We start from the raw sequence: 13,866 nt of genomic DNA on the forward strand, positions 1-13,866 counted from the left end.
CCTAAGAGGCAAACCAGTAGATGTGGGCTCTTATGGGGGTTATATAAACACCCACGCATGCTTCCACAAAGACAAGTGTGTGACGAAAGATCTGCCCTCACATACAGGCAACCCATCGTTACCACTCCCAGATATTCCAACTGTGTAACAAAGAGGAGCGGGGAAGAAAAGACGGAAAAGACAGAAAACAGAAAATGACTGCAGGGAGGATGGTGCCCTCAGAAGAATAGTTAAAACCAGATGAAGAGAAGAGTGGAGGCGGGTTGGAGAAAGGACGTGCAGAAAGCAAAGGTTGAATGCAGGGCAGAGGATAGAACTTAGGGACATGGACGGAGGAATGTGGAATCTAAGGCAGGGAGTGGTGACGAGTAAGAACAACGAAAAGATTCATCATTGGAACAGGAAGAGTATTTATCTCTTAACAAGGCAATACAGCCAAATTCATTGGAATTTCCTCAATTTTGAAGTGAATTACTGGAAATGCTTAAAGCTCTCTGGAAAAACATGATGGGATAAGCAGCATGATTCAAATATCAACAACAGAGGGTCCAATGTTTCCAAATAAACTACCCAAGCACCAAAATTCTAACTTAACTTTTGCTTACATGTCGCTCTATTGAAAGAAATCATGTAGTGAACAAAGATGATGTACAAAATCAAGAAAACAATAGTACGTTTAGGTTAATAAACAGTTCAATTTCAAAAGTGGGAAGTTTGAAAAATGTGTACAAAGCACTACTTTAGTCTCCCAGAAATACCTTGTTATAATATCATTCAAAGTGCCTTCCCTCACTAAAAGGCCATAAGCTGGTGCATTACAATGCTGCCAACTGCTTTTTCTTTTGTTGTCATATCTGGATAAAAGCAGGGAATATGGCCAACATCAGTCTCACACAAAGAACAAGTTGTTCTGTAGGAATCAGCTCTGGAGAGGCTCTTTGTGTTTTTTTATGAAGAGATAGAGCAAATTTAGGAGAGGCAGAAGAGAGAGAAACAAAGACAGTTGAGATGTTGTAATTTTGCTCCCAGGCTCCTCCGTCCCCTCCACTTCCTCCACTCTATTGTCCGGATACCTGAAAGGTCGCTCATCTTACTCCTGACCCGTTACTTCTGAGGTTAAAGGTTAATGGCATTAGGAAGCAGATGGTTGGTCATTGACTAACTTGTTGATAATATGGTTACTTTTTGACCAGTTAGGAATGAGGAGGGCAGCTTGAAAGACTATTTGAGGTCAAATGTTGCTTTGTAAGGGTGCATCTGTGCATGTGTGGTGAGGAAGCAGAGGGGTGGCGTGAGGACAGTTGCCAGTCTGTTGTTAGGGCCACCACTGTAATCTGCCTGACAACTGGCATTTTTTTTGCTTGTGTTTTTCAGAACCCCGCCCCTCACGGAGGTAGGCTGAATAATTAATCTTGTCATGTTATGTCTCGTCATGTGGAGAGTCATGAAATTATAACGAAGACCCCATTACACACACACACACATCAGCAAGCAATGGTCAGACATGTTTGTGTACCTTGGGTATTTAACTATTGATGACCCCTTTGAGAACGAGGTCACCAAGAAAGGTGGGTGTGTGGTCTAGTCAACACCATTTCTGCGGACCCAACCTTCTAGACTGCCAAATGCAGTGAAAAGTTTCCAGTTTTTATCCTAAAATAATGAGATTCTTTGGGGCTTATCAAAGTAAACACTATCTGTTTCTAGAAAATGAGGCATGGATAGATGTATACATCATAGCTTTATTTAGTCACCATTCCTCTAGTTCTCACTCCGTTCTGTGCTTTTGGCATGTCTCATTCCTCTGCTGGCGGTTTTTCTTCAAGATGAGGGCACCAGGGGGAGATGCGGTGAGCTCTGCACAAGACATTTATTTTTCATCTGTTTTTTTTTTTCATTCCCATTTTACTCCCTTGATCCCAGTCTCTTTCTTTGTCCATTACACTTCTCATCCCCCCACGTCAACCCCCTGTTCTTCTGTATGAAGATGTTGACAGTAGGAACTGGTTCCAGCTGGCCGCTTTCCTTGTGTGTGATGTGTGTGCATGCAAAGGTTTGACAGTAATCCTCAAACCACCTTTGGTCAAAGTCTCCCACTTGGCGCAGATGTTACCGATTGGATCTCACTGTGCCTGTGTGCATTTGAAAAATTACGATGCGTGTTTGTATTATCCATAAGCATGAAAACAAAGCTAGTGTGTTTGTGTAGTTATGTGGGTTTGTGACACAGAGGGATGAGGGAGCGCATGGAAATGCTGTGTGGGCTGCTTTTTCCTGCCCAGGTTATTTGATGAGTGCGTGTGCGTGACAGATTTAGCACAATCTCACAATTCTTTTCAGTAACACATAGCTCGTTTAGCACCGGAGCTGTTGGAACTTTCCTCACAGACACTGACAGATGACAGTGTGTGTTTTGTTTGGGCACACATGAGTGTCTATGCTACAAAAAATACATTGTGTGCTTGTCTCTATGCGTGAGTCTGTGAGTGTGTGAGATACGCCATTCCTAAGCGTGTTAGCGACTCATCAAGTAATGGGGTGCATATGTGAGTAGTGTGACTTGAGTTAACAAGTCACATGGGTGTCAAATTGAAAATGTGTTGGTGTGTAAAGAAAATTAGTCAAAAAAAAAAAATCCCAGAGACATCTGCGCATACACAAAGCCTGATTGTTGATGTAACTCTGGTGACTAGTGGCGGATGTTTTTATCCTCCAATAGCTCTTTAATTTTTACTTCTTCTGCCCTCTTTATGTCTGAATGTTTTTCTATCGCATACCTTATACACATACTACAAATCTGGACACATAACCTGACAATAACGACAAAGGGTTCCCTCCCAAAAATAAATAGGAGGAGGTAAGAACTCCCAAGCTGCTCCTGTTATTCATGGGTGATTCATATCTGAAGCAAAGGCACACTCATGGCTCAACCTTTCACAAACACACACACACACACACATATATGAAGTACATTACTGATGCAAGCACAATTCATAAGCCACATTAGTGTAAATCTCACTGTTGAATGACAATTAAAAGAACCAAATCCCAGTCATTACAAGACCCCCTGACGAGAACTGAGCTTCAGCCACTTAAGGCTCTTTGGGGGGCTTAGGACAGTCTATCTGGGGGTTTGTACAACATGACTGGTGGATTAGCAGTCACGGAAGATTCAACCGCAGCCCACGGGGAACGGCGGAGACCTGGCTGATGAGGGGAGTGAAGAGTAGAGTGGACTCTCCAGTTTCATTGTCAAAACAAAACACTGAGATAAGGTCGTGGCTACAAAGGATTTAGTGTGTGATTTGTCAAATACGCACAGCCCTGAATTCTATCCATTCATCAAGATCTAGGAAGGGAAAGTTTTCTGAAATCGAAGCTACTTTTTTATCACAACAACAAATCCTTGTGGATTTTGAAAGACTATCACGCATGGAGTCCATACTGTATCTGGCGTGTTTGATCATATCTACATTTTTGTGGAGATTATGTCATTTTCCAACTGGGAAAAGTACCAGACACTACTTCCCGGTATTAGTTTGGTATTGAGCAATATTCACAAACTCTTTAGTCAGCCGAGTCAAGAGTAGGTTCTACACCGTGCTTATTGTCAAAGGGTTATTATCAAGTGTCAAACTGCCACAGTCATACCTTGTTCCTTTTAAAAACCACACTTTAAAAATTTGCAATCCTGTATTGATATTTCATCTTCCTAAGAGTTTCCTAAAAGCTAAAAAAAAATGATTTTCAAAGCAGCCGCCATAATGCCTGTAATATCCACCCTGATGCATCTGTCTGAATCCATGTCTGAATGTGTCAGAATAGGGTTTTTTTATGCTCAGACAGATTAGAGGACTCAAATTACAAAGTACAGACAGATAGACACACACCATATACATATGCACACTCATGCACATCTCCAGACAGAAAGATCAGCCAGAGGTTATATAAAGGAGTGGGGGGCAGGGGATTGTCTGGATGTGTGTATGTAGAAGAAATGGGTACATCTGGGGGCTCTAATAAATTACACAGATGTTGACTTTTAAGTCAAATCCACATTTGTTCAATAATCTCCACATCAAATACCACCCACTGACCCCACCCAAACCAATCATTGGCACACACAGAAGGGAGGGGGGTCCCAGTCTGAATGGGTTAAGTGTATGTGGATGTTTAATCCGATCCTTTTTCCACTCTGTTTTTTTGCGCTCAAAATCCACAGAGACCTTAAGCCAGGAATGAGGAAAAGAGTTGTAATCTCCTGGAGACAGGTGGTCGCATCCTGACAGCCTAAACTTTATACACATTAATGCACATGTGTACACACAAGCAAAGGAGGATGGATACAGCGAGACCGAATTTAAGCAGTCAACACGGCCAATTTCCATAAATAGTGTTGCTATGAATCTCTCAAACACAGATTTGCTCAATTCACACTTGGCATGACTCCAAGGGTCTCACAACCCCAGGTGTGCGTTTATATGTATGCGTGTGTGTTAGTCTGAGAGAGAGAGATGATGAATTACAAGTGCAGATAAGGGCACATAGAGGACTCCATTGTTCTTGTTTGTCAGGTCCCCCCTCCTTCCCTTTTCTGCCTCTCTTTCTTTCTTTCTTCCTCCCTCCCATTCCCTCTTTCTAACTCATGACTGGGGTCATGACTCAGGTTCATAAATGGTCCTAGAAGGGAAAATTCTGCTTCAGGAATGTCGCATCAATTGATATGCCTCCTATTAACACAACAGTGTTGTTGTTGGGCTATATTCCATGATAGCAGCATAAATATGGCGTAAAAGGGGCCTTGTAGCTGCAAGTTCAAATCCTGTTTGGAAGCTTACAAACTCAATTTCATTTTAATCCATGCTTGTGTATGTGTGTGACCTGGTTTTAGACCTGTTTTTCAGAATTAAATTGAATGTATAGAAGGTATGTGAATTAAGGGCTGCATACAAAAGCCTACCCTGTGGTTCTTGCCGTGCCGGTAGACCATCCAGTCCTCTCCATTAGTGCTGACCTCCAATTTGTAGGTGGTGATGTAGTAAGACTTCTGAGTCTCCTTGGATATGGCCCCCTGGGTGGCTATCCCTGTCAAAACTTTGAGGAAATGAAGGTCGACCTGTAAAGTAGAGGAGAATATCAAAAACATCTCATATTGAATTGAAATGTAGTTTTCCTAAATTTAACAGAACATATTGGTAAACCGTGTGGTATTCACGGCTGATGTAAATACTAAGGATAGGCCAGTTGCTCTGTCCATCTGTTACAAAGGTGGCAGGGGATGGACGCAGGCTGAGGGCTTCAGCTGAGAAACCTTAGGTGGTGGCTCTTTTAGTGTGTGTATGTGCTTTGTCATGTGTGTAAGGTGAGGAAGGCTGGAGGTAAAGATCAATGGCGTAGTGTTCGAATAAATTCCAGGAGAGCACCTTCATCAATCACAGGTTTCTCGTTGCTCTCCTTGTTTCTGTATGCATGCGAATGCGTGTGTCTGTGTGTTCGAGACAGGAAAGATTGAGAGTGCAGAAGCACTTCCTTATCATCAGTTCACAGTTCCTCCATTTCCTTCATATGTGTGTGTGTGTGTGTGTCCTGCTGTACTCCTCTGTATACAATATTGTGTCTTTTCCACTATCCTTGTATCACTGAGACAAATTTATTGTCCCCTGCAAGTAAAAGTGGTCTTTAAGGTCACTTCACAGTTGGAATTATAATGACTTTTTTTCCCATCAGAACTGTCTGTGATTAAACTGGGTTACACTTGTCTCTTCAGATTTTCTCCATATTAAATCTTTCCTATGATGGGTTTCCCAGACAGATAAAATGCACTGTTCTTAAGGCTTTAAACGAATGAAGTAGAAACAAGAGCAGAAATGTGTTCCGTGGTTTAATCCTGTATATAAGATACCTGTATATACTCCCTATTGCTGTCCTCTGAGGGTGTCCAGGCATTGTCGTCATTGTTGAGGCGGGCCTGACGTGGTGACCAGCGGTTATCGTAGAAGCTTGTGGAGGCCGTGATTTGTTCATCACTGATCTTCCCCGACTCCATGCCGAGCGCCGTGCTACAGTGGAACGCTTATGAGAAGAGGAGGGAGATTGTGACAGCAATGTTAACTGTAAATTAGCACAAGAACAAAATTAAAAAGGAAGGAAATTTGAATCTAATGAATGACAGAGGTAGGAAGTTTTTCAAAAAGGCAAAGAAAAGTTCTTAGCAGAATATTGTAATTTGTAGAATGGAAATAGTAAATACAGTCACAGAAAGAGCAGACAGAAAGAAAGATAGCCTAACAGGTGAGCAGAGGTAAATTGAGGTGAAGTTAATTTATGTTCTAAAAGAAAATAGTATGAGTCTGCTTCTGAGAATCGTGCTCTCTTAGGAGGGAGTAAAATAAACTGAGAGGGGTTAGAAAGAGCATCGAGACTGAAATAGCATAAAAGTAGGGAAAGCTGAAAAGATCGAGAGGGTGAGAGGAGCGAGAGATGAAGAAAGACAGATAAGCGTCAGCAGAGATAACAGACAGAATTGTTGAAAGAGAAGAAAATACAGATGGAATAAAAGCAGGAAAACAAATCTGTGCGAAGGTAATTTGCACACGCAAACGCACTTTCTAAAAGTTGTCTTGCACTCACAGTCTGTGACTTCTCTGTGTGTCATGTTGTAGCGCACGGAGAAGCCATCTTTGGCCACGGCCATGTCGGTGTGGAAGGAGAGGGACAGCAGGCCAGAGGACGACTGGATCTCTGGAGGGATCTTTGTCCCACAGTATCGGCCAATCAGAGGAGAAGCTGAAGACAAATAAAAGTGATTGAGACGTGCATTTATGTTTATTTGCTTTAATCAGCTTTCAGCTTCATATTGCAACAATAACCTTATTTAAAAACGTGATTAAACAGCAACAGGAGCTGGTGCTGTTGTTTTGGAAAACTGAGTAGTATCTGCTTGAATTCCATGCTTTTGCTATATGATGCTAATCATTATAAAAAAGCTTTGAGAATGAACATTGTGTTTTTCCTTATTCAATATAAATAAAAGGATTGCCGTCCATCAGGACAGGTTTCTGGTGGCCATGCTGCTTCAGTAAGTGTTGTCTAATGAGTCACAGCATGCTTCCCCTAATCTCTCTACTTCCCATCATTCCAAACTCTCCCTTTACTTTCCTGTTCATCCCTCCATCTGTCATGTGTGTCTCAGCCAGGGCTCAGCAGGGGAACTGGAATCCCTGCTTTCCTGCAAGCTGCACTGGGATGAGCTGCAGACAACTACACATACACTTGCACACAAACATGGAGGATTAAAATAGTCTCAAGACAGCCCCCCTGCCAGACACCAAATTCTTCACCCTTCCATCTCGTCTCCCATCCCTCTTTCGTGCCTGAGGACTCAGCTCACTGGAACTGGGTTACACTTTAATTTGCTCCTAATTCACAACTTTGAATGGTATAAATTGTTTTCAGCTATCAAAGCCACCAAATTCAAGGTTATAATTGGAATTTTAAATCCACTTGGATCCCTTTTTAGCAACTGAAAATGGAATAATTAGAGCAAATCCGTAGTTCCCAGCATCACGCTCTGAAAAAAAAGGGGCAAAAGAGAAGAAAAGGAACCCAGCAAGCAAGAGGTGAGAAATGAAACGCTCACCACCTTTAATGTGGGTTTCATCTGCACCATAGCGACCAACATTACCCTATGGCGGTCACTTTCAAAGCCCTTGATAACATCCTCAAATGTTTTTTCCTGATCTCAGCTTTTGCAACGCTTGGCTCCTCCTATTGGATTCAAACAGATACTCATCGTGGCCGTCACTCTCACTCGCCTGGGGAGGAAGGAAGTGCGAGGTGATAAGGAGGGAGGGCAGAAGGGATAGGAAGGGGGTGATGAAGGGTGTTATTATGGAGAGGGAAGAGGGCCATGGGAAAGGACTGCTCCTATGACTGTTGAAGCACTTTCAGCTCCCTGTGTGAAAAAAAATGTTTCGTCTATGTAATGCAATAGAAAGTAAGGCAAGGCTGCTTACATCAAAGAAAGTGATGGCAGCTCAGGAAATTGAAGGCTCGCATGCAAATTTATGTGTGGGGGATTGCATGACTCAGTGTGAGCTCAGGTTTCTATCCAGTATGCTTATGTTGAGATGAGCCTCATTGTGTCCCCTCACCTTGTGGAAGACCATCCCAGACGTCCAGCCAGTCGTACTTGCAGTCACCTTCGCCCACCAGTAGGGGGTCGTTCTCGAGATCAAAGGTCAGGAACGTGAGGGTGATGTCCATGTGGGGCGGGGCGATGATCATGTAGGAGCACTCCAGATTATGAGGGTATTTGTCTGGGAACCCTGGGGACTCAATCATGCTGGACGGGCTGGTGAAATTGCGGAAGCAGAACTCCGACCCTAAGAGGATGCAAGAATAAGAGGAAATTTAATAAATATCGGTCACATTAGGATAGAGGCAAAACCAATCGATCACACAATGGTATCTAATCTAACTTGCAGACGGTGTTTTAGAGAGTCGTTCGTCACTGACACTGCTGGAATATACATTAGCTGTGAGGTGAGACACACAAAGCACAGGTTTATGATTACAAATAGAGGAGAAAATACACAGCGAGAGAATGCTAAAAAGGGCGTTGCATCAAGCGATATGAGTAGCCTTAGAGCTCTCTGTGTGAGTTGTCTCTCTTACGTTACTCTGCTCCAACCAGTGAATATGTGCTACTGCCATTTTTGACACAAAGCACCTATCATTTCAAACATATGCTCAAGATTTCAGCAGAAATCCTCTAGCCACCGTTTTCTGGTTTTTCCAGACAAAACTCCACCCTCTCATAATATCACACTGTGAGTGATGCATACTTTAACATTAGGCCAAAAAGATTAGCCTCTGACTTTTTGCATTCATTCAAAACAAATGTTCTTTATCACAATATGATTCTTGTTCTTACTGGCACTGGTGTGTATCTCTCCTTACACTTACACTCACACTCGTACACACCACAAAACTTGTGTAATGGTTCTAAGTGGGCCCTTTGCGGCAGCTCCCTATTAGCTATGTAGATTTATGCGCCCTGGGCGGCTCACCTTGAGCGGCAGCAGCTGTGTGGCTCAGATCATCTACCCATCAGCCACTGCTCTGCACCCCACTGGGGAGCCTGAGTCACGGCCGAGTGTTTATGGACCAGCACTTCAATGAGGGTGAGAGAGCTGACAGTCCAGCACATGCACTCACACACAAAATAGACTAAGGACTTGCTCAAATGTCCCACACACAGTCTCATTCACAAACTGTGGCTATTTTCTATCTGTCTGTTCACTCTCCCCTCAAATATTTTTATCTTTATATCGCAGGCTATAAACAGTTGGCTCTGGTTATGTGTATGTCTTAATATTCCTCTATCTTTATGCTTGTCAGGGGGACAAATATCTTCATAAGATCATGTTGCTTAGAGACAGGACTTCTCTTTGATCTTGGTCAAATGCATGTGTTAGTAATGCCTCCAATAATGACATTTCCACACCAACTGACGGAGCTTGATTCATTACTTGTCATGCCTGTATTACATGCACTTGAATTATTGGACATTTTAGCATATCTCCTGATGAAATTACTGACATAGGATTAATATATCTTTTTTAAAATTTTTATTTGAAAAAAGACACAATCCTTCAGAAATTAGTCTGTTCTTGTGGTACTTTCCCACCGTTGACTATGTTGAAAAGCAGATGGAGAGGTCAAGTTAAAGAGGCTCATGGGAGAAGAATCTGGGGGATTTAAAACCTGGGAAAGCAGTGTTGCATCCTTCAACACTGCACCGTCTCTGAGTACTGCCAGCCTGTGTTTGATAACCAGAATCATATTAATGAAAGCAGCGTTTAAAGAGCGCAGACATGTTAACTGAACCTTCCAGCAGCAGAGCATTCCTCCGAGGCACCAGTCCTTATTATCAGACAGCCTTGTAAAAGCAGAGGGGTCGACTGGCTGCTCCGGCCCTCCCCTGTCTACACTTGGTTAATGGTCGAGAACTGACCCCAATCAGTACAGAGTCAGAGAGAAAAAACTCAGGAGATGCACACTGTGTCTCTTTTGATTTGTTTTCCTTGTTATTCAAGAACTTCAATTTCTTTGTATTCAGTTTTTGGTTTTTATCTCATATTTTTTCTCTCCTTTGATGCAAATACCATATATTTTTCATTCTGTGACAGATATGTGCGTGTGTATTCACACTTTCACAATGTCGTTATCGCTTTGGCATACACTGCATGTGTGCATCACAAATGTTTGAATCTCCCCCCACGTGTTAAAAGCAGCATTAAACCTTTTGTATAGACTCCAACGCACACACTGCAACATCAAAACACCCGTGGATCATCTGCCTTTGTTCCAGAAACCTTGCTACCAACACACACAGAACAAGGCATGTTGAAATATGATGATAATTTACAGCAATATACAGGCCATATCTCCCAGTCCCCTCAACAACAGACCTCACTTTGCTGTGTTCAGTGTGTTTGTGTGTGCAGTTAGTATATGAGTGAGCAGCACGAAATCCACACGTATTTGAAATGTGAATATTTTTAAACATTAAATTAACTATACCATATGTAATGGGAGCATATGCCATTTGGTGGACACATTTTATGTATGCCTTTTATTAGGCTCCCCACATGTGTGTTTGTGGCTGGTGGCATGTGTGCCCGAAAGTGTGTGTGAGACCCAGTAACACACTGCCCTTGTTTCTTACTGGGCCGCAGTGCAGAAAAAAAAAATCTCAATCTCAGCACAGCTTGACTCCATCGCCTCCGAGCACACCATTCTGTGTGTAGACTGTGTCTTTTACGCTTAGTGTGCATGAACATGTCGCCTCACACACTCTCACATGTCAGGCCTGTGTGCGTGCATGTGTTTGCGTAGTTGCTAGTTAAGCTGTTGCTCTGTTAGTGTATGCATGAAAACCTTCGCTTTTCGTAATCAGTTCACAGTATATGAACACGCTAAAAACAAGTCCCTATTCCTACCTCCCTCTGTCTTTCCTTGACCCGTGTCACATGCACACGCATGCTTGCGGTACGCAGGCCGTGGTTGGTGCTTGCGTCGCACCATGAGCTGCCATTTGGCAAGAGCTGTCTCCTGGCAATGAGTGGGAGGTCATGGTGCGAGCGTGAGTGTGTCAGTGTGACGCGGGGGGGCAAGAGGGTGAGTTGCTGGGTAGAAACCACTCGACTCTTGCACATGAGTGCCTCATCCAGCAACAGATCCACATGTTGTGTCGGGGTAACCCCCGTCCGTCCACCTCCTCCTCTTTCTGTTTAATCCACCCCCCACCTCCAGTCTTTTGCTTCTCAGCGACATGCAGAGTCTGTGTTCATTCCCACTAACTGTCTCGTCTGCCATCATCTCCCTAAGTCCTTGGCACGCAACTCTTGCTGAGGGCTCACCTTTGCGTTTGCGAGCGTCTGCTGCACATCAAAACTGCCTCACCGCGAGCTCGCCACCTGCCTGTCTCTGTCTGACATACATCCACTGCTCATACACAGGCACATGCACATCTCTCATGTAGCACTGCATGCATGCGAGGAGGGGTGTGTGTATGCGTGCATACATGTGCAACAGAAGGAGTGTGCTGCACATGGGGGTTCAGGGTGGAGAATCCACAACATAAAAAAAAACAAAACAAGGCCCAAAAAACATTCCTGGCATGCCATGGTTTTGATACAATTGTAGACCCAGAGCGACACTGCAGCAGTCTAAACTGCTTTATAAACAGAGGAATGCTTCTTCAAAGTCAAGTTTTATGCAGATGTCTCTGTTATGTGATGTAAAGTGTAATGAAATAATCAAGTTGTTTTCTTCTTGAGAACCAAAAGTGCAAATGCCAAAAAAGACTCCTGCTGTTAGTGATCAAAGCAATTCATGTACTTAGCTTTTCATTCAGGGACAGGTTGTCTTTATCACTAATCACTGCTCTTTGCCCACAGTTTATTTACTTACAATTCTAATTCACCTTTGCTGGTAAACAACTAGTGCATAATTTGAGCATTTGGGTGAGTTGGAAGTTTCAGGGATAAATACAACACTGCAATCAGTCATAGTAACAGCCATGACCGACGTGAGGATCGCCATCCAATCAACAAGATAGCATCAGTAATACACATGGAGCCAGTGTTATGACTGGCGCTTGGGTGGGGGGGTCCTGCCTTAGGCTCTGCTCCCACTGCGACCCTGCATACGCTGCGGTCAGTAGCGGTCATGCAGAGGAACCAGCGCCCTTAGGTGCTCTCTGCCCTGTCTTAACTCAGGATTGGCTGGGATGTAACATGCCCCTGTTGTGTTAGTGGTGGGCTTTAGGGAACGGGGAAAAGGGGGCTTCCTTGGCAAGTCTTCCCCCTGTAGCCGTGGTAACAGCATCAGCAGCACGTGACTGTGTGTATGTTAAAATGTCTGAGGGGTGAGTGGGGTGGAGGAGGGTGGTGGTGGTGGGGGGTGGGGGGTGGGGGTGGGGGGGGGGGGGGGGGTGGGGGGTGCAGGGGCTGTTAGTCGGGGATGAATAAAGGGTTAAGCATGCATGAGTAGGACCAAAGTAGGCCACAACAATAAGGGGGAGGAGGCAGTGTGTGCACTTTCACTGTACAGCGGCATTAAGGCAAACATGTACTGTGTGTGAGTGTGTGTGTGAGTGTGTATGTGAGTGTGTATGTGAGTGTGTATGTGAGTGTGTATGTGTCTTAGGGCGGTTTGGGGAGATGGACGAGAGGATGTTTTTTTGGGGCACTCGACCTGGCTCCCCTCAGGAGACACACTGATAGGCGGAGCACCATTCAGGGTAGATACAGAGTCATAGGTCAACTCCTGATCCTCCTTGCTGGAAGTAATTAGCTTTACTACATTGTATCCACTTTACACATGCACACACTCTTTCATACATGTGCACAAACATGTCAACATAAACAGATAGCTTGTCCAACTCAAAACCCCCTGGAGTAGTTACAGTCACTGCTTATGTAACAGGGTTGAATGAACAAAACAAAAACAAGCCCCACTATCATTAGTTCATAATACAGAGAACACCACACACACACACACACACACACACACACAGAGTAGAAACCAGACACACACAGCCACACTTCTAGACTCAGAGTGGTGGTGCTAGCCTGGTCTGTCTGTTTAACATGGGAAGGAAGCTGAGCAGACACACACACTTCTCCCAGCTGTGTGCTCAGATATTTATCTCTGGACGCACCCTTTAAAAACACACACAGACCCATAAACACAACCCTCACACTGTACACATGTGTTGACTTTTAAAGTAGCAAAATACCGCACATCAGTAGAAGTAACGTTCATCCAAATGAAAGTGCACCAATCAAAATCCTTTGAAATAATGGTTATGCAATTACTTGTACTAGGGTAAATAAACTAATCGCAGCCAGGATCTCTGTGCACCAGTCAGAAGTTGTAAGCTGCTCAGTGGAAACCCCTGACCTGGGCCTGCCATAGTAAGACAAACAGCTATGATGAGAGAGCATGCAGGCAGTGGAAGCGCCGCAATTAACACTTGGCCTCAATCAGGCATCCTGAATATATTTTCACTCTCTGACTCACTCATTCTTTGTCAGTCTGGCTCCCTTCACCCCAATCATTTTCCCTCTGTGCCTGTCTCTGCTTTTTTCTCTGTCTCTCACACACAAACAAAACATGTGCATCTATCATTCCACATCCTCATACACACACTGAATCTCACACAACAGGCTGAGTGGAACCACCCACACACGCAGGCAGCAGACACCTACATGTGTTCGCACAGTGACACAATCTCTTATACCCCCCGAATTTATACCAAGATCTTATTAAAGCTATGGCAACCGCATCCCTCTT

The 13,866-nt window shown here is 43.9% G+C and overlaps 1 protein-coding gene across 2 annotated transcripts in view; it reads right to left on the minus strand.

Moving 5' to 3' along the window:
- Positions 1 to 13,866, minus strand: part of nrp2a (neuropilin 2a) — a 58,028-nt gene that overhangs the window by 25,059 nt on the left and 19,103 nt on the right. For both annotated transcript variants that reach the window (XM_072363800.1, XM_072363872.1), the window contains exons 4-7: positions 8,154 to 8,384; positions 6,631 to 6,786; positions 5,903 to 6,072; positions 4,961 to 5,116 (exon numbers count right to left, since the gene is read on the minus strand). In XM_072363800.1, coding sequence (XP_072219901.1) covers positions 4,961 to 5,116; positions 5,903 to 6,072; positions 6,631 to 6,786; positions 8,154 to 8,384 — 713 coding nt within the window. The remainder of the gene's footprint in view (positions 1 to 4,960; positions 5,117 to 5,902; positions 6,073 to 6,630; positions 6,787 to 8,153; positions 8,385 to 13,866) is intronic.

This window comes from Leuresthes tenuis, unplaced genomic scaffold (assembly GCF_036924035.1).
Source record: "Leuresthes tenuis unplaced genomic scaffold, fLeuTen1.0.hap1 SCAF_1, whole genome shotgun sequence".
In the NCBI taxonomy this organism is placed as follows: Eukaryota; Metazoa; Chordata; class Actinopteri; order Atheriniformes; family Atherinopsidae; genus Leuresthes; species Leuresthes tenuis.